The 19,530-nt window shown below is 51.9% G+C and overlaps 1 protein-coding gene across 9 annotated transcripts in view; it reads right to left on the minus strand.

Moving 5' to 3' along the window:
* IL17B (interleukin 17B) overlaps nt 1–19,530 on the minus strand; it is a 59,269-nt gene that overhangs the window by 1,103 nt on the left and 38,636 nt on the right. For 3 of the 9 annotated variants that reach the window (XM_059917454.1, XM_059917456.1, XM_059917452.1), the window contains exons 3-6: nt 12,858–12,926; nt 12,641–12,720; nt 9,462–9,712; nt 445–5,860 (exon numbers count right to left, since the gene is read on the minus strand). In XM_059917454.1, the coding sequence (XP_059773437.1) occupies nt 445–902 (458 nt within the window). In that variant the 5' untranslated portion in view covers nt 903–5,860; nt 9,462–9,712; nt 12,641–12,720; nt 12,858–12,926. Of the gene's footprint in view, nt 1–444; nt 5,861–9,128; nt 9,428–9,461; nt 9,713–9,883; nt 9,953–12,640; nt 12,721–12,857; nt 12,927–19,530 lie in introns of those variants that run through there. The other 6 variants (XM_059917459.1, XM_059917453.1, XM_059917457.1 and 3 more) reach the window with 6 other exon arrangements.

Consider the following 19,530-nt stretch of genomic DNA (forward strand, 5'->3'; position numbering starts at 1 on the left):
CTGATGCAGGCACTGGGAATGGTCCCAGTCTAGCGTGAGAGACAGATATGCACACAGCCAACTCAGTACTGCCTGGAAGTGCTGTAACTAGAGGTGTGTACAAGGCACTCGGAGCTGGAAGACGTGACATTTGGGGAAGGCCTTGCAGGCCCTTCACTGGAGACTTGGAGAACACAACGGCAGTGCCCTGCATGGATATCTCATTTAATAACAAGCCTATGACGTAGATATTATTATCACCTCCACTAATAGTTGAGGAATCTGAGGCTCAGAGAGGCTAAGCAACTTGCCCAAAGCCACACAGCCAGTAAAAGGCAGAGCCAGGATGCAAACCCAGGCCTCCAAATCCAAGGTCTTAGCTCTTACAATGACAGGGAGAGTGGGCAAGGCATCCCCTCCAGCCCGCAACACACAGCTTACCCACTGCTGCCCAGCCTGGCCTACCTGTAGCCCCAGGGCGACAGGCTCCTCTTGTTGGACAGCCACAGCTGCAGATTGACCTCACACTTCCTCCTGGCCGGCTCGGAGCTGTTCCTCAGCTGGGCCACCATCTCCCCCAGGTTCCTCTCATATTCCTCCATGCGGGCATATGGCTTTGCCCGGGACACCAGGTCCAGCGGCACCTGGTGAGGCCCAGGGGCCAGGGTCCCAGGCCGCCCTTGCCCCTTCCTCTTGCCTTTGGTGTTCCTGGGCTGGCCCAGCCCCAGGAAGATGGAGATGGTGAGAAGGAATAGCTGGGGAGGAAGGCCACAGGTCAAAGGTGGGAGAGCCAGGTCTCCCTCTGGGCTAAGACTTGGGGCCCAAGGAAGGGGGAAGGAAGAGGCAAGGCCTCTAGCGGGGCCAGCCTCACCTGTCACGCCCTGGCCTGGTGCCACCAGCCCACCACATGTGTACAGATGCATGTATGCACCACGCTCATCGCTAAGTCCTGTTGCACCTCTGAAAAATCTCCCCAGCCATCCACTTCACTATCTGTACCACCAGCCTCCCCTTCTTGGACAGCTCAACCAGCCTTCTACCTGGTACCCCACATCCTCCCCTGCCTCCTTCCAATCAATTCTCCACACCCTGGCCAAGGATGGGTGTTTGAAATGCAAACGTATTAACATCACCTGCCCAGGCCAGACCTCTGCTGAGTTCTCCTTCCTCAAATCACTCCTGGCTGCTTCTCACACCCGTGCTTCAGCCTCGGGCCTTCTCGCAAACCTTCCTCTCCCCGTGCTCCTTTCTGCACAAGGACCTTGCACAGGCTGTTCCCTGCAGAGTCCTGCCTCTCACCCCTCAGGTCTTGGCTCCAGTGCCACTTCCTTAGGGAGGCCTCTGTGGACCTTCTTGGGCTCTCAACACCTGATGCCTCTTGCGTGACTGCAGTCTTACGGTGCATACGTGTGATTCTTTTATATGTTGGGCCCACACCTAGCACAGGCTCCATGAGGGGCAGCATCGTATCTGTTTCCACACACTGCCTTGTCCCCTGTGTCTGCACGGTACTGGGCACTTAGGTATTCAGTAAACATTTGCTGAGCGAATGAATGCCTGTCACCATCCCTGCCCATCTGTCGCTTACAGTCTGGCAAGGAAAACAGACGGTGAACAAGAAAACGTGCACCTAAGCCTCGCTAGCAGCAGTGTGTGGATGGGACCACACAGCGTGTGGTTAGAGAAGAGCAGGACCACCCGCTTAGCCTTGCAGCAGTGGGGTGGTCTTGCAAAGACTTTCTGGGGAGGGGCCGTGTCTGGTGAGGTTTGAAGGATAAGACAGAGGCAGATGTGGGCAGAGGGAGCCTAAAAATTGTACGGGGGTGGGGGAAGGAAAGTGTGAAACGAAGTTTCAGTTGGTTAAGAGCTTTGCTGAAAGGAAACAGCAAGGCTGAGAGTGGCTGGGAGGAGCGGCTGGGAGATGCAGCTGGGGAGGTGGGCAGGTCATGGCCCAGGATCCCTGTTGGCCTCCATGACAGCTTTGCTCCCCTCGTCCACACCCCGACCCTCTGCCTGCCTGACCCCTTGTCCACCCTCACCCGACGCCATCCACATCTGGGAGCATCAGGAAAGCCTCTCACTCACACGGGAGAGGACCTGGGAGCCCAGCAGGACACAGACTCCTCAGGAAGCCGGGAGAGAAGGGCCAGGACTTGGGTGGGGGCCAGGGCTGGTCAGAAGGGAAGACCCTCAAGGGGAAATTTCATCTCCTCGTTGAATCTAGCCAGGCTCCCACCTTCCCTGTATCCCTCACCCTACCACCCACACGGCCCATGCCGATCTACCCAGCCGGTCTTGACCCTCAGAAACAAGCTCCGGCAGAGCCCCTCTCGGCAGAACCATTTCTTGGCACAGAATCCATGACAGATTCAAGTGGCTGAATTCTTCCATTTTGGTCCTAGATTCTGCTGCAGAAAAATATCTCCCTAACAATAGGCTTTCTCATCGGAGCTTCTCACATGGCGTTCTTTAACTCTGGCTCTCCCTTTATAGATGGGAAACAGAGAAACAGAAGGACTTGCCCAGGGTCACACAGCCTGGATCTCAGCACCCAGAGACTCTTTGGAAAAACCCCGATAACGGAGATGGCCAAGATCTCCCCAGATGCCTTTGGCCTGAAAGGGCTTCAGTGTCACAGGGCTGAGCCCGGCTCAGGAGCCGAGCTGCTGGCCATGGCTGCAGCCTCTGAGACCCGTCTCTGTTTCCTTCTTGTCCTGGGGGGAGGACAGAGGGAGAACTCACCTCTGCAGATTCCAAGCCAAACAGAGGCTGCTATTAATCAATAGAGAAGAAGTAATGAAACCCTCAGGCCCTAAAAAGGGATGGGGTTGGAATAGGGAATCGTCACGTACCAGGTTGTGTGGCCAGTCCATCCTGCGAGCCAGGCGATCGGCCTGCAGCTGCCACCCGCCTGGAACCCCAGATGCCTCCGCCAGGAGAATGGCAGCAACAGGACGGCGCGAAGCAATTATAGCTCGTCAGGGGGCTGCCGGGGGAGTGGGTGGGTGGGCTCGTCATCGCCTGGGAGCCTTGGGCCCCCAGCTGGCTGGGCCTGGCGCAGTGGCAGGCGGTGAGGGGTGTGGGGGCAGGCCAGGAGCTGGGCCGAGGTGCCCAGGGGCTGTTGACTGAGGGACAATGCCCTGTGTGTCTGATGGGGCTCTGGCGGGTGGCACCTCCGCCTGTGGCCTGCGGCCGGCCGCCCAGCCAGCACCCACAGGGCTGCCTGAGACAATCGGCTTCGTTAGTTTGGGGGATGGCAAGGGGGCAAGGGTGGAGGAGGGACAGGCTGTCCGTTGGTCAGGAGATCAAATGTTCTCAGAGAGAGCTAGCCAGGAGTGGGACACAGGCCCCATCTCCCAGGGAAACAGCCTCAGGCACTCCGGCCTCACCCAGCCTCAGGTGAGCTCAGTGGCCCCCAGTACACTGGTAGTTCACAGGAGGGGAAACTGAGGCCGGAGTGAAGAAGGGACTTGTCTAGGATTATACAGTGAGTGAGAGATGATAGAGCTGGGGTTCGTATCTGGTCCCCATGTGGGGCTTTATCCACCACCCCACTCTGTTTTTCTTGGCATATTTTCTGCACAATTCTGGCCTGCTATGAACATGTTTCTGAATCTGTGTGCTCTCACGCAGGCCAAGTCACGGGTTCATGAGGACTTCATGGCCGGTTGTCCTGGCCTTCTGGATGCAATGCTCCCCCTCGTGTAGAGAAGGTCTCCACTCCAAGGGCCTGCCCCTGTGTGGCTGCTTGTGACTTCCATTCTCTCTCAGCCTCAGTTTCCTTCTCTGTAAAATGGGAGTCGTACCCAGGAATCGACAGTGGCCTGGCCCATTTCTCCCTGAAATCTTTCTAAGTCTCAGTGCCTCCATCTCTAGGATGGGGATGTCATAGTAGCCACCTCTCGGGGCTGCCACAAGGAGTAACGGAAAGAACCCATGTTAAACAACTGGCACAGTGCCACGTAGTATGTGCTCAATAAACACAGCTGTTCATTATGAATGTTATCATTATAAAATAATTGTATAATTGTTATTGGGAACGTTAGCTGTTCTATTAGCATCAGAGCAAGCACGGTTCTCATTGCTCAGCCAACTCTCTTTTCTACCCCCTCGGGTCCACCCTCATGGCTGAGAGACTTCTGGGCTTCACAGGCTCTGGCCACAATTTCATGAGCTCAGGTGACCCCAGGGTCTACACATCCTGGAATCAGGGGCTGAATGGACCAGCCCTGCTGGTCTGGATCTCTCCCCTTGAGTGAGCAGCCCAGCTGAATGTGAGCGAGTAAGTCCCCCCAGGGAGACGAAGGAGGGGGTGGAAGGGGGTGTGAAGAGGACAGGGGAGGGACACCGTGAACAGGCATCCAGGACTGCACCATCCTACTCAGGGCCACTCTTGGCCATTTACAGGAATCACCGAGGGGAAGAACGCAGGGTGCAAGGCGCTCCTGAATGTCACAAGATTAATCTGTCCGGGGCAGGTTTCCACAGCATAACTGAGAAGCTGGCGGAGGCTCGAGCTCATGAGAGATACCACCATATTTGGTCAAATACTAGACAGGGCTCTATTCTACCACTGGAAACTCCAGAGGGAGGGGGACTCTGAAAATACTTCCTCAAGCAACAAGGGCCCCCAGTCCCACCCCAGGCTGTCCCAGCCGCACCACCACTGTCCTTTGAACAAGTGAAACAGCCAGCACGAGAGGGCGAAGGATGGGGGCAACGTGGCTGTAACCTGTGCCGCCTCCTTGCTGTCCCTCTGCTGCCGCTGCCGGTGGCGTCCAACAGACACGCAGCTGGGGGGACACATCCCTGCATCCACAGAAAGGTGGAGAAATTAAAAGATGGGGATTGGGCTGCCAGGGGGTTCCTCTGCTTCTCAGGACCCCTGAAACCACCACACTCTCCTTACCTGCTGGCGACACACACTGCTGGCTTCCGTCTCCCAAAGACAGGACTTGGCCGCCTCAGCTTCCAACTTCACATAGATTCCAGGGTCCTGGCCCCAGAGTTCTGATGGGGCGGGCCCAGGAATTTGCACCTTAACAAGGTCCCAGTCTGGGAGCTATAGGGGTCCTCACCCATCCCCTAGCTCATTCCCTGCCCCACCGCCATGCTACCACAAGGAGGCCAAGGCCCAGGGAGGGACAGGCCTTACCCAAGCTCACACAGCATGTTGGTGCAAGGTGGGGTAAGGCTGGTTTGAGCACACTTCAGTCTTCTAATTCTTACTAGTTTTCTCCAAACTTTATACATACAGCTCTGGGCTGGGCTAGTCCTCTTGGCTGCTTAAGAGGGAACGTAGGAGCCAGGCCAGTCCCTCTGGGAGTCCCAGAGCCCCCTCAATGTGGAGGGGGATCTGTGTGTACCCAAGCAGGTACAGTGGGGAGTCAAGGATGGGCCCAGGGACCATCACTGGGTTTCCCATTCCTGGGCCATCTCAGGCCAGGAAGGAGGCCCATTCTTCCAGCCTTGGTTTATAGAAACCACTGAGAGGTCATCAGCCCTGAAGGATATCCTGAGGGTGAACCCTGGCCAACCACTTAGAGACCCTACCCCTCAGGTCAGAGCCAGGCCTGAGGGAGGCATGGGAACTTGGGCTTCAGGGGTCTCTGCCCCACAGCAGAGTTGGGGTCCTTAGGTCTTTTCTCGCAGAAGGTGGTCAACACAGGGGAATGAGGGAAGGGGTGGTTGGGCTGGAGAGTGAGTGTCAGGGAATGGTCGTGCTCAGAGCCACCAGGTCCGTTAGCTGCTGCCCAGCTAGGAGCAGTTCTGTACTCACCACCAGGTGGCGCCACCAGAAAGCCAGACACCCCCAAGGAGCAGGCAAACCCTGGCAGAACTTCCGTGCCAGCCACCCGTTTTCCCTAGAATGGACCCTGGGCTGAAAACGAGGGAACCAGGTAAGTAAAAGTCCTTTGCCTGCCCCCGGCTGCCCAAGCGACCCTACTGTTGATGAAGACCAGTGTCCGGGACACCTTCCACATCAGATCAGGAACAGCACGACCAGCCAAGAGTGAGGGGGCAGAGGTGGGGAGGGTTGGGGGCTTCTGTCTGCTGTGTCAGTGATTCCCTTCACTTGGAGCACCTACCACATGCTAGGCCCTAAGTATCTGGCACCTGGACACCGTAATTTTCAGAAAGAAACAATTAGCAATAATAGCTGCTGTATAATTCTACTTACTGACCACCAGGCACTGTGCTAAGTCCTTCATGTGCATTGTTTTATTAAATCCTTCCAACCACCCTGTGGTGAGGTCCTAATTTTATCCCGAATCTACGGATGGGGAAACTGAGGCTCAGAGAGCCCAAAGTCACAGAGCAGTCAAAGTAAGTTTGTCTGATTCCTGCACATGCTGTTCCCTGCTGGGCGGGAAGGAGAGGAGCATCATAGCCATGAAGGAGGCAGGAATGTCCAGGAAGGAGGCAGCTGATCATCAAGGAGGATCTGTGCTTGCCTTAACCTCACCCTGACATCTTCAAACCAGATCCTGCATGTCAGGGAGGTCACTGAGCCCAAGCCCAAACTAGAGTCCTCCAAGGGGATCTGAGAGCTCCCAGGGTGTGGGCATGGCACCCAGCAATGTTCCTGGCACATAGTAGGCATTCACTAAATACTTGATGCATGGAATCAAAACAGCCGTATGTATGTGATACAGGGTGATAATGCTGGGATGGAGCATGGGAGCCCAGAGCAGCGGGGACCCGGAGGAGGAGGTGCAGCTCAGGAGGTAAAGAGTTCAGACTCCAGAGGTTGACAGACCTGAGTATTAATCCTGCCTCTGCCAATTCAGAGCTGTGTGACCTTGGGAAAGTTACTTGACTTCTCTGAGCCTTAGTTTCTTCTGCACAGTGGAGATAATGGTAACTTAGCTCTCAGTGGATGGTCGTGGGGACCAAAGACAATGCATGTTAAAGCACTTAGCAGAGCGCTTGACAAAAGTAAGCCCTCAATTAGTGGCAGCTACAATTGTCACTGTGATTATTAAAAATAACTTTTGAGTTGGGCCTTCAAAAGGATGCTTCTGGAGTGTTCCTAGGTAGGAAGTGGGGACAAGGATAGAACCAGCAGAAGAATGTAGAGGTCCCTGTTCTCAGTGGGCCCACCCTGGAGCCTCGGCTGGGATTCGGTGTAGAGATTTGCCCAAGTGGACCCAGTAAGGTTGGGGAGGCAGGAGGAGACTAGCAGGCGCCTCTACTGCAAGATGGAGGGGGGCTGTGGCCAGGAGGGCGCATCCTCCACTGGAGGTCTTGGCTCTCCTGCCGCACTGCCCACCCCACCCCACCCCCACCCTCTTGGGGCAGGAGTCCTTCTCCCAGGCCCATATTTGCACAAATGCCTCCCTCACTGCTCACTCCAGAGCCCCAGCCAAGAGGCACTATTTTAAGCTCCCTGGATGGGAACGCTGTTGGTGGGAACAGACCCAGCCAGAAAGCTCCCAGTTCTCAAAAAGGGCAAGGCCTGGGTGAATGGGCGGCCACTGGGATGTGCAGAGGGTCCGCCACATCCACATGACCCTCTGCCCAGGCCAGGCGCCAATACCTCCTCCCCCAGGGGAGCAGTCAAGGAAATGCGAGTTGAGGCGGAGTAGGACTGCAAGGGGTGGGCTTGTGTTCTGGGGCTGGGTGGCTGAGGCCTCCCTTCCACCCAGCATCCAGCCTCGAAAACACCAAGTTTGTGTTTCTGGGTTGCAGATTGACGCTGGGGGATATCTTGTGTAGGAATCTCTTCTAAAGCATCTTTGCTAGACACGTCCAGTGTAGGGAGATCATTCATCTCTGAGGATGCACATCCCGCTTTTTAAAGCTCTCGATGTTGAACATAATAATAATAATGATAAAAGTTTTCTCTTCCGTTATGCTACAGTGCCCTCCTATCATGTAATACGGTGTAGCGGGAGACTGCAGACTTCAGAAATGGTGCTTGGACACATGCTCTGCCCCTTCGAAAGTGGCCACATCCGTTTTTCCTAACTTCAGTGAGCCTCAGTTTCCTCCTAGGGTTGTTAAAGTGGCTTTATCATAAAAATTATGATTTGCCTGGCATACAAAGGGTACTTAAGATTTGGCCAGTTTGGGTTGTTTTTATTGTAATGTGGTCGGTTTGTGTGTGACTGTGTTTGTTGTATGGTGTTTTTGTGTTATGTGTGCTATTTTTGCTTTTTGATTGTGAAAAACCAGTATAGGCTAATATTTAAAGCACACACTTTGAACTAAAGCAACTGAACCCCAGCCCCTCCACAAAACTGCTGGGTCACCTTGGGCAAGTGGCCTAACTTTTCTGAGCCTATGTGTCCTCCTGAGAGGAAGGAGAATTTAATGGGATAACGCACATAAAGCACCTGGCACAGTGTGGGCTCAGTGAATGGCCCTGCTATTATTTTGTTGTACACATTATTCTTAGCTGTGCTCAATCAGGTCACACTGAACAATTCTAGAACAACATTTTTCTAAAACTTTCCAGCTGCCAGAGTGCCAGTAATAGAATGGACTGCCCTGAGCTTCCCATTAGCCGAGGTGTTTTAGCAGAGGCCAGAAGACCAGTTGTGAGGGAGATGCAAAAAGAAGAGAGAGTTGAGCTTGTTGAGCTTTAAAAGTTCTCTTCCAGGGCTTCTCTGGTGGCGCAGTGGTTGAGAATCTGCCTGCCAATGCAGGGGACACGGGTTCGAGCCCTGGTCTGGGAAGATCCCACATGCCGCGGAGCAACTAGGCCCGTGAGCCACAACTACTGAGCCTGTGTGTCTGGAGCCTGTGCTCCGCAACAAGAGAGGCTGCGATAGTGAGAGGACCGTGCACCTCGATGAAGAGTGGCCCCCGCTCACCGCAACTAGAGAAAGCCCTCGCACAGAAACGAAGACCCAACACAGCCAAAAATAAATTTTAAAAAAGCAAAAACAAAAGTTCCCTTCCAGCCCTGAGAGGTCGAATCTTATGTCCAAGGCCTCAGGCCCCATGTGGGGCTGTCCTGCCTGCCTCTACTTGCCCAGACCTAGACAGGAAGGAGCCCAAGGGGGCCCGTGAGGGATGTGGAATAAACAGCCTGTCCCCAGGGCTGATGGAGGCGCCGGGCCCCCTGCCCACCAGCACATCCTCCCCTCAGTCCCGGGGGATGTTTATACTCTGGTCAGAGTTTACAGGACGTCTGAACTTACAAGATCCAGAGTTCTGATCTTCCCCCGCAAGCTGTCAGCCCCTCCTCTTGCTGGGTGGGTCTGCATCTATTTTGGGTGGGAAGCCCCATCCTCCAGCGGAAGCAGGAAAAGGGTACAACATGAGAAATGTTCTCTTCAGACCCCCAGAGCCCAGACCCCGGAGGAAGAAGAGCTTGTGCTGTGGAGGATGAGGGGAAAAGGGGGTGGTGTCTCCTGGCTGTTTATGGGAGAGGAGTCCTGGGAGGGAGAGGCAGGGGGAGGGGGGACACTTCCCCTGCAGCTTGGGTTCAAAGGCCTGCTCCCCCAACACAGCTAATAACGGATGGTACTTACCAAAGGCTGACTTACATATTGGCTTCAGCTATTGGCTCAGATAGCACTGTTTTTATTGCGCTGGTTTTGGTGTATATCTGCGTGACTGCGAATTTGTGGCTGGGGTCTTGCACGTGCATGTTTTGTTTTACTATTTTTTTTGAAGAGTCACCAGGTGGAAGCTTCTTGCAGGCAGCGGACATGCCTTATTCACACGTGCTTCTCAGCGCCTGGCTCAGGAGCCTGGGACCCCACTGCGACCAGAGCAGGACCTGCGGAGAGAACAGAGAAACCCTGAGGCTACTCACTACCCACCACCTGGGGGACAGGCAGCGACTCCAAGACGCATCACCTCACATGTCAGCAAGGAGCCCTTATGGCCACAGCCAAGGCCTCCGTCCCCACCCTGCCTCCTCCTCTGGAAAACAGCCTCAAAAACTTACAGGCTCTTAGAGCTGCAGTGAACCTCAACCCAGGCCTCCCTGCAGAAGCTTGTCTCTGTGGCCTGAACCTGTTGGGAGACAATATCGAGAAGCTGCCCCAGGTGGTGGTTTAAATATCTTGTCTGGGAGGCTCTGTAAGTTTCTAGGAGCTGTGGCCTTCAAGGTAGGGGCAATGAAGAGCCTTGGGAGGTCTCGAGAAGGGTTTATTCCCTTCATTTATCAAATATAGGGACTTCCCTGGTGGTCCAGTGGTTGTAAAGCCACCTACCAATGCAGGGGACATGGGTTCAATCCCTAGTCGGGGAACTAAGATCCCACATGCCGCAGAGCAACTAAGCCTGTGCGCCACAACTACTGAGCCTGCGCTCTAGAACCCGCGAGCCACAACTACTGAAGCCTGCACGCCCTAGAGCCTGCATGCTGCAACTACTGAGCCCACGCGCCGCAACTACTGAAGCCCATGCGCTTAGGGCCCGTGTTCCGCAGCAGGAGGAGCCACCGCAATGAGAAGCCTGCGCACCACAACAAAGAGTAGCCCACGCTCACCGCAACTAGAGAAAGCCCACATGCAGCAACGAAGACCCAATGCAGCCAAAAAAATAAATTTAAAAAAAATTTTTTTTTTTTTTTATAAATTTATTTATTCATTTTTGGCTGTGTTGGGTCTTCGTTTCTGTGCGAGGGCTTTCTCTAGTTGCGGCGAGCAGGGGCCACTCCTCATCGCAGTGCGCGGGCCTCTCACTATCGCGGCCTCTCTTGTTGTGGAGCACAGGCTCCAGACGCGCAGGCTCAGTCGTTGTGGCTCACAGGCCCAGTTGCTCCGCGGCATGTGGGATCTTCCCAGACCAGGGCTCGAACCCGTGTCCCCTGCATTGGCAGGCAGATTCTCAACCACTGCACCACCAGGGAAGCCCCAAAATTTTTTTTTTTAATTAAAAAAAAAAAACCAGTTTCTGAGCTCATGTTCTTACAGAGGATGGTGGAGGTAACAGTACCAACATTTTAGGACCAGCCTGTGACTTAGGGCTCTTGCTGGGCCCCTCTCCTCTCAGTCCCCTGTACCCCCTGTATCCGTGGGAACTCCCTCATCTCCTGGGAAGCCCATGACCTCAGCCCTCGGGGCATGTGGAGGAAGGTACAATGTCTCCAGAGTGTGAAATCTTGCCAAATTTCCATTGGAAGGTCGGTTCTCATAAATATTGTATATTTGTGGGGAAGGAGGAAGAAGTGGCTAGCATGGAATCTGACCATTTCCAAAGTCTGGTTCCCAAAAAAGAAGCCTCGATCATTGTTCTACTGTTAGAAGACAGTGTCAAGGTTTCTGGCCCTGGGAGACAGCGGTGGTCCAGCCCTAGGACCCAGGCAGATGCTGCAAGTAGTTGCCTAGTGTTAACAGTGATATCCCTCTTACATTCATAGCAGTCTACAGTTTACAAAGCATATTTATATCTGTGACTTTATTTACTCATGGCATCAATCCCATGTGAATATAAGATTTTCACAGAAGACAAAATTGAGGCCCAGGGAAGGGAAATAACCTGCCCATATTCATATAGTGAGGAAAAGGAGGCAGAGCTTGAGATGAAAGGCTGGGCCTCTGAGACCACTCTTGACCCCCACCCCACCCTAACCTTTTTCCCAGTTAGGGAATGAGCATTGGAAGTAGGCCGTGGCTAGAAGTGGGCACCCTGTCATTAGGCAGTGGACACAGAGCCAAAGGTCATTCAAATCATTTCTGATATGGCCTGGCTGTGCTCTACGGACAAACTTACATTAGAGGGAAATGTGTCTGGCGAGAGGGCTCAGTGCGCAAGGGATATGTTTTCTGAGTCAGCTCTGGAGAGAGTTCAAGGGTCGGGGTGACCCCAATCTCCCTCTCCACCAGCAGTGTGCTCTTGGAAAAAACTGGGATTGTTTGGCTCTTCAGTCAAGCAATCACATAGCTATGTCCATAATTTTTTGTCTTCCATATTGGGATTCCTTTGCATTCTACCTCATTATCTCAACCACAGAGCCAGCTCTGACTCTGTCATTCCAGAATCACTTACAAATCTTGTTTTTTAGACCAATTCTTAGAATCACAGGCTCAGTGGGACCCTACAGATCATTTTGCTGGCGTCTCAGTGATACTCCTATCAGATGCTCGCAAGTTTCTTATCAGTCTCTACTTGTTTTAAATGTCTACCTCCCCGCTCCTTCCATATGCTGATGACAAATTTCCTTTTAAGAATACAAAGAACAAAGCTGCTCCCTTTGCCTATGACAAGTAGTATCAGTCAGGATGGGCCAGGTTGTGCTGCAGTAACAAACAATCCTCTTGGAGGCTTAGGCCAGCAAAGGCGTCTTTCTCACCTATATTACAAGTCCTGTGTAGGCTGCTTGGGCGTGCTATGCTCATCAGAATCACTCAACGACACAGAATGACAGAAGCTTTATCGTGATACTTTCTTCCACAAGCACCATAATGGAATCAGAGGTATGTAGGTAGTGGATTTACAGCAGTCAATCATGGGTTCTGGAGTCTTAGCTCCAACCACTTATTTCCTTCAGGCAAATTCTTTCATCTAAAAAGATTGTCAGTTTTTTTATCTATAAAGTGAGGATCATGACAAAGTACCTACCTCACAGATTTGCTGTGAAGTTAACTAAAAGGATGAATGTAAACCCCTAGCCCTCTGGTTCATAGAAATAATTCAATAAACGTCAGTTATTATGTATAATGTTAACATAGTATTATGTTAACTTAATAATGCCTACCATCTCCAGACAGAACAGTGCTTCTTTCCTCTGTTCCTCACGTTGACCAGTTTGAATTCCTTCGAAGAGTTCTTTTTTTTCTGCAAGTCATTTTCACATTATTTTTATGCATTTTATCTCATGAGAGAGGCCCTAAGGGTTCAGAGCTGAGGCACAAAAGGATACATCTATGTGTCTTGCCAACCCCAAGCAATTTACCCAGTTCAAGGTACATTACCAAGTCCTTCTGAGGAGTCCAGGGAAGAGAGGTCAAATCTGGAGAAGAATCCTGGCTTGAGATACAACCCTATGATAGAGAGACACAGAAATCAAACTGTAGAATGTCAGAGTTAGAAGAGACATTTAGAACAAGCAAGTCTCATCATGTCTTCTCCTTTACAGATGGGGAAACACAAGTCCAGAGAGGGAAAGGGACTGATACAATGTCACACAGCAATTCAGTGTCAGAGCTGGGGCCAGAACCCACTTCCTTTAATCCCAACCTTGGGGCTTTCTGCTCATCACATAAGGAGATAACATTCTCTACCACTGGGTGAGGAGGGGGCAGATCTCTCGGAATTATGGCTTGTCCTCATTTCACAGACTTGTACTCCGACGGAGTTGTAAAGTTAAGAACTTTATAAACATTACCTTATTAAGGCTTCTTGGAAACCCAAAGTCATAGCTCCTCTGGGTCATGGGACATGCGTTGAGCATCCAGTGAACAAACAAAGGGTAATGTTACATTTTTCATTTCGTTTAGGAAACCTGGCTTCTAATTATAGGATTTGTTTAACAGTGCCGGGTGGTTTACGAAGGCCTGGAGTCAGCCTGCAGTCCTCAGGGCTGCTGAGGAGTGTCAGATGGGCAGACACGGATGGGGTGGGGGTGGGGAGCAGGGAGGGGACCTCAGCGGCAAAGGGGAGAGAGGGACGAGGAAAGTCAACTTAAGCTGAGGCCTGGAGGGGGCTATTAATTTTCCCTAATCCCATCAACCAGGTTGCTCCCATTTGGAAATTATCTCCAATAACCCCACTCTGTTACCATAACCCTTTCATATCTGGGCAGTGCATCAATTTGCTCTGTGGCAAGCAGGTGAAACAAGGACCACATAACTCTTGGGTTCTATGAAAAACTGAGCCCCCTGCAATAGCAGTCATGATTAGTGTCCCCCTCCCTGGGGAAAAATGGAATAGGAGCTGGCTTGATCTCCATGGTTATTTAAATAAATATATTTTAAGTAAGTTATTTTTAAAAATAAATCTTTATAAATTTTGTAAAGTACTATAATACGAATGTATTATATTCCCTTAACACAAATAAAAATTAGATAGAAGTAAAAATAGAAGTCCATAATATTATATACAATAACTGTATATATATAACTATAGTATAGAATATAACTCAGCCCCTTTAGTTAAGCTCATTACCTCAGTGTAAATCAGGAAAAAATCAAAAACAGAAAACTACAATGAAGTAAGCCAAAATCACCCAAATTCCCACATTCTTGCAAACGACTAACAGTGCATTTTCACACACATGTGCAACCACACGCACACTCACACGTTATAGGGTGTTCGTTGGCACCATTCAGGGTGTGATTACTGCAGCTCAGTTGGTCCTCAGACTTCAAATGTTCAAGGCCCATATGCCAGTAAGAGCAGGAAGTCAGACCTGCAATGTAGCCACTCTCCCCAACGTTCTTACCATCTTCCTCTTATGCACCCAGGGGTCCCCTAGTCCTTACAGGTGTCTTGGGGGTGGGGTCAGTGTTGAGTCCCATCTGGTGCTATATCAATGTGCTGACCATGATAGAAGGATATGAATGTCCAAGCAGAAGCTGGTCTTGGTGAGTCATATCCCAAACTGTGGGTCATGTTCACAACTCCCAAAGGGGCCACAGAGGTGAAAGCTAATATTCTCCCTAGACCAGGGAAGGGCTCCAAGCTAACCACCCAGGGCTCTTCAACAAGGGCAAACCTGTCCCACTTCCTATCAGCATTTGTATGCCAGGGAGTCACAGAATTTTTGAGGGCTGTGCCACACCATTGTCCCTCCCGTACAACCACTTTTCCCTGGCGATCAGCACAAAAGGTCTGTTACATCCCTCTCCCTGCCTTTCCCAGAAATACTCCCTTCAGGCAGTTCATAATGACCTTCTGTCCTGATCTGTCTGGGCAGTGGACTAAGGGACAGACAAAACACAAACTTAACCTCCAGCAGGGCACCTTGCTACATCCACACTTACTCCTACACACAGACACATCATTTATTTTGTTATGGTAAAAATATACATAACATAAAACTGAACATTTTAACTATTTTTTAAATTAATTAATTAATTTGTTTGTTATTTTTGGCTGCGTTGGGTCTTCATTGCTGTGCGCGGGCTTCCTCTAGCTGCGGTGAGCAGGGGCTACTCTTCGTCGCGGTGCGTGGGCTTCTCATTGCGGTGGCTTCTCTTGTTGCGGATCACGGGCTCTAGGCACGCAGGCTTCAGTAGCTGTGGCACACGGGCTCAGTAGTTGTGGCGCACAGGCTTAGTTGCTCCGCGGCATGTGGGATCTTCCCAGGCCAGGGCTCAAACCCATGACCCTTGCATTGGCAGGCAGATTCTTAACCACTGCGCCACCAGGGAAGCCCCCATTTTAACTATTTTTAAGTGTACAATTAAGCTTTGAAAAATTGGTTTGATGACAATTATAAGTACTTCTTCACTAATTGTCTCTTACTTACCTCTCAGAATCGAACTCTGTCAATGGAACAAAAGTCTTATGCTCATCAAAGAAAACATATGGAGCTTGATTTTTTTTTTAATTCTTTTTTTTAAAAATAAATTTATTTATTTTATTTATTTTTATTTTTGGCTGCGTTGGGTCTTCGTTGCTGTGCGGGGGCTTTCTCTGGTTACGGCGAACGGGGAGCTACTCTTTGTTGTGGTGTGCGGGCTTCTCATTGCAGTGGCTTCTCTTGTTGTGGAGCACGGGCTCTAGGTGCCCGGGCTTCAGTAGTTGTGGCACGTGGGCTCAGTAGTTGTGGCTCGCGGGTTCTAGAGCGCAGTCTCAGTAGTTGTGGCGCACGGGCTTAGTTGCTCCGTGGCATGTGGGATCTTCCCAGACCAGGGCTCGAACCCGTGTCCCCTGCATTGGCAGGCGGATTCTTTTTTTTTTTTTTTTTTAACATCTTTATTGGCGTATAATTGCTTTACAATGGTGTGTTAGTTTCTGCTTTATAACAAAGTGAATCAGTTATACATATACATATGTTCCCATATCTCTTCCCTCTTGCATCTCCCTCCCTCCCATCCTCCCCATCCCACCCCTCCAGGTGGTCACAAAGCACAGAGCTGATCTCCCTGTGCTATGCGGTTGCTTCCCACTAGCTATCTATTTTACGTTTGGTAGTGTATATATGTCCATGCCACTCTCTAACTTTGTCCCAGCTTACCCTTCCCCCTCCGCATATCCTCAAGTCCATTCTCTAGTTGGTCTGGCAGGCGGATTCTTAACCACTGTGCCACCAGGGAAGCCCTGGAGCTTGATTTTTTAACAGCACTTTTCAAAACATGTCTCCCGAATGATCACCTCTGAGCTGTGCCTTTTGGGTCGAATTAGCATGAAGTCAGGGCTGGGGGTTAGGGACAGGTTGGAGGTGAGAACATGAAGTGTGAGATAAAGCTCATAGGACCTCAGGGCTGGAAGGGACTTGCCAAGTTGTCATCAGCCTGTTTGCATTCCTCTAGCATCACAGAACTCATCACTTTACCAAGACAGCCCATCAGCCCATCTCATCCTTGAGTTAATCCACTGACTCAAAAAAGTCCTGGGCTTCCCTGGTGGCGCAGTGGTTGAGAATCTGCCTGCCAATGCAGGGGACACGGGTTCGAGCCCTGGTCTGGGAAGATCCCACATGCCGCGGAGCAACTAGGCCCGTGAGCCACAATTACTGAGCCTGCGCGTCTGGAGCCTGTGCTCCGCAACAAGAGAGGCCGCGATAATGAGAGGCCTGCGCACCGCGATGAAGAGTGGCCCCCACTTGCCACAACTAGAGAAAGCCCTCGCACAGAAATGAAGACCCAACACAGCCAAAAATAAATAAATTAAAAAAAAAAAAAAAAAAAAGTCCTTCCTGCATAGCTCTACACCCCACCTTCATGAAGGTTCCAACTGTATCAGCTCAACCTCTTCATCGATCACCTGTAGAGGTGGAGCAGCTCTGCCCGGCCCCCTGAGTCTCCTGGTCTTCAGGACCCTCACCCTCCCGCTAGGGATTCCCTTGCCCCTGACTGCACACACCCTCTGAGGACACAGAACTCACCAAACACACTCTCATACCCAGCCCTTAACAAGAAGCTCCCCTCACCTCCTAAGATGCCTTATTCACACATTCAAAGCCAGAGTCTCACTGACCTGTTTCCTCTGGGAGCAGGGGGATTTCAGGGCTGCCTTGCCAGTGTGGAAAGAAAAGCCACTTCACACAATGGTTAATAGACGTAAAGCACTCGTAACTCCCAGGAGAGGACATGGGAGGAAATAGAAATGGCTTCAAAAATGTTTGAGACGGATCTGTGGACACTGAGTCATATATGGCTGCCATTTAGTTAGTCTTCTGAGATATTTTGGTGCCAGGACACCTCCTCTCCTAGGGTCTGCCTGCAGGTTGCTTCTATTCCTTGTTCTCGCCTCTGGTAACAGACTTTATGATAACGGAGACTGTTGGCTCACAGGGGTGGCCAACGCATGCTTGGCCAGGCACAGAGTTCTTGGGTATTGAAATGGTGGGCCTCTCCATAACTTATACTGGTCATTTTTTCTGTTTTCTTTTCTGTCTTGATGTAATATCTCTGATGCTACAGTAGCACAAGTAATAGAAGCATAACAAGTTTCACAACCTCCAAAGTGGACTTTCCATAATTTTGATGGTTCCCCTGGGCTGCCTTTATCTTTACCCTGGAATCTGCTGGTGGCGCTTTGGAGTGTCAAACCAGAACACTGAGCGGGGAGCGGGGGTTACAAGCCTTCCCTGCCATGATCTTACAACCCAGGGGTGCGCTTGTGAATGGTGTCCATCTTCTAGGTTCAGGAGGGAAGGGGATGACATGAATGGCAAGCCTGCTGGGTGTCAGGTGTGGTGTCATAACCCTTAAAATAAATATCTGGCATTTACTGAGCACTTACTCTGGAGCTGCACAGGGCTAACCCCTTCGTAAGCATGGTCTCGCTTCGTCGTCACAGCAATCCTGGGAGGTGGGGGCTGATTCTGGCCCCATTTTACAGAGGGGGAAAGTGAGGCTCACAGATGTTAAATACAGTTCCCATCCCCACTCCCCGTGGGAAGCAGCAGAGGCAGTACTGAGCACCTTCTGGCTCCATATTTGACCCATCCCCTAGGACTGCAGGGGCCACCCCACCTGACCCTTGTGGCAACACCAAAAGGCAGGCCCTAGTTTCCCATTTCACAGAGGAGTAAAGTGAGGCTCAGAGCAGCAGTTGAAGAACTGTGCCCAGACCTCACAGCTAAGAAACAGCGAAGGCAGGAACAAACACGTAGGCCTCCCGACAAGAGAATTCTTTCCTCAGAAGGAACAAAGTCGGGGTGAAGATCCTCCTACTAGACTGGGAGCCTCTTAAGGTCGGGGACGATGTAGGGTTCAGCACCCCACACCCCTGGAGCTGCCCTGTGCAGGATGGTCTGAGGCCGTGTGCTGGAGGGAATCCTGCCCTGAGGGAGGGGAGGGAGGGGGCAGCAGTCCCATGTGGGCCAGGGGGCCAGGGGACTGACTGTGAATGAGAATGTGAATGAAGGTAGCTGGGGTCCAGCCAGCCTGGCCACAGATGGGAAGCTCTGAGCAGCAAGGCCACTGGGAGGAGCCCTCCTCCAGCCTCAGCGGCCACTCCTATGCCCGCAGCCATCCCTCCACAGACGTCTTCCCGGCTATCCCTCACAGGCACTGCAGGAGGCCTGGGGACTCAGACCCTCCCCAGGGGGAGTCGTGCTCTCCACGATGAGCTAGACAACAAGCAACTACATCAGTAGATACATAAAAAACAGGCACAGTCCCGGAGGGCAACAAGCAGGGACAGCAATAGAGAATAATGTGGTGGCCAAGTAAGCCTCTCCCAGAGGTGACTTTTGAGCTGAGACCAGAAGCAGGAGGTGGAGCCAGCTATGGGAAGCTCTGGGTAGAGGGCACTTTTGGTGGAGAGGACTGCAATTGCAAAGGCCCAGAGGCACTAAGGACCCTACAGGAGGCCAATGTGGCCAGAGCATAATGAGAAAGGGCAAGAGACAGGCGTTTCTCAGGACTAGGACTTCAGGGGAAAGGGAGCCCCAGTGGCGAGTCCCCAGGTTCCCTCTCTTGCCCCGTCGCAGCCCCCTGTGTGACAGGGGCAAGCCTTCTGGGGCCCCAGCCTTCTTTGCACAATGATGGGGTTGGCATCCAAGGGTCCCAGCTTTCTGGAGAGAGGATTTACTTCCTCATGGTCCCCCATCCCCTGCCATTCCCACCACCTTCTGGACCCCAGGAGCCAGGACTGGCGTCTTCCCCGCTGGGGGTTCCCAGAAAAAAATCTCAGAACTCCCACTCCCGTCCTGGGACACAGGGGCCAGGGAAGAGGGAGGAAATTCTCACACACAGCTTGCTCCCAGGGAGTTTGCTTGTGTTCCCAGGCTGACAACTGGCAACCCTCAGAACTCCGGCCCCTACCCCCTTCCTCCTCCTCCTCTCCCTGCCTCCCGCTCTCCCCCGGCCCCCCTTCTTCAGCTTAATGACTTCCACATGGGCCTCTGGCAGCTGGAGCCAAGCCTCCCAGCATTGTCTGAAATCTCCAAATTTAGAAGAAATATGAAAATTGTCAACCACTCCTTCCTTAGGGGGTAAAAGCAACAGTCGGCACCAGGGGCAGGTCAAG

The sequence above is a fragment of the Balaenoptera ricei genome, chromosome 3 (assembly GCF_028023285.1).
Source record: "Balaenoptera ricei isolate mBalRic1 chromosome 3, mBalRic1.hap2, whole genome shotgun sequence".
Classification (NCBI taxonomy): Eukaryota; Metazoa; Chordata; class Mammalia; order Artiodactyla; family Balaenopteridae; genus Balaenoptera; species Balaenoptera ricei.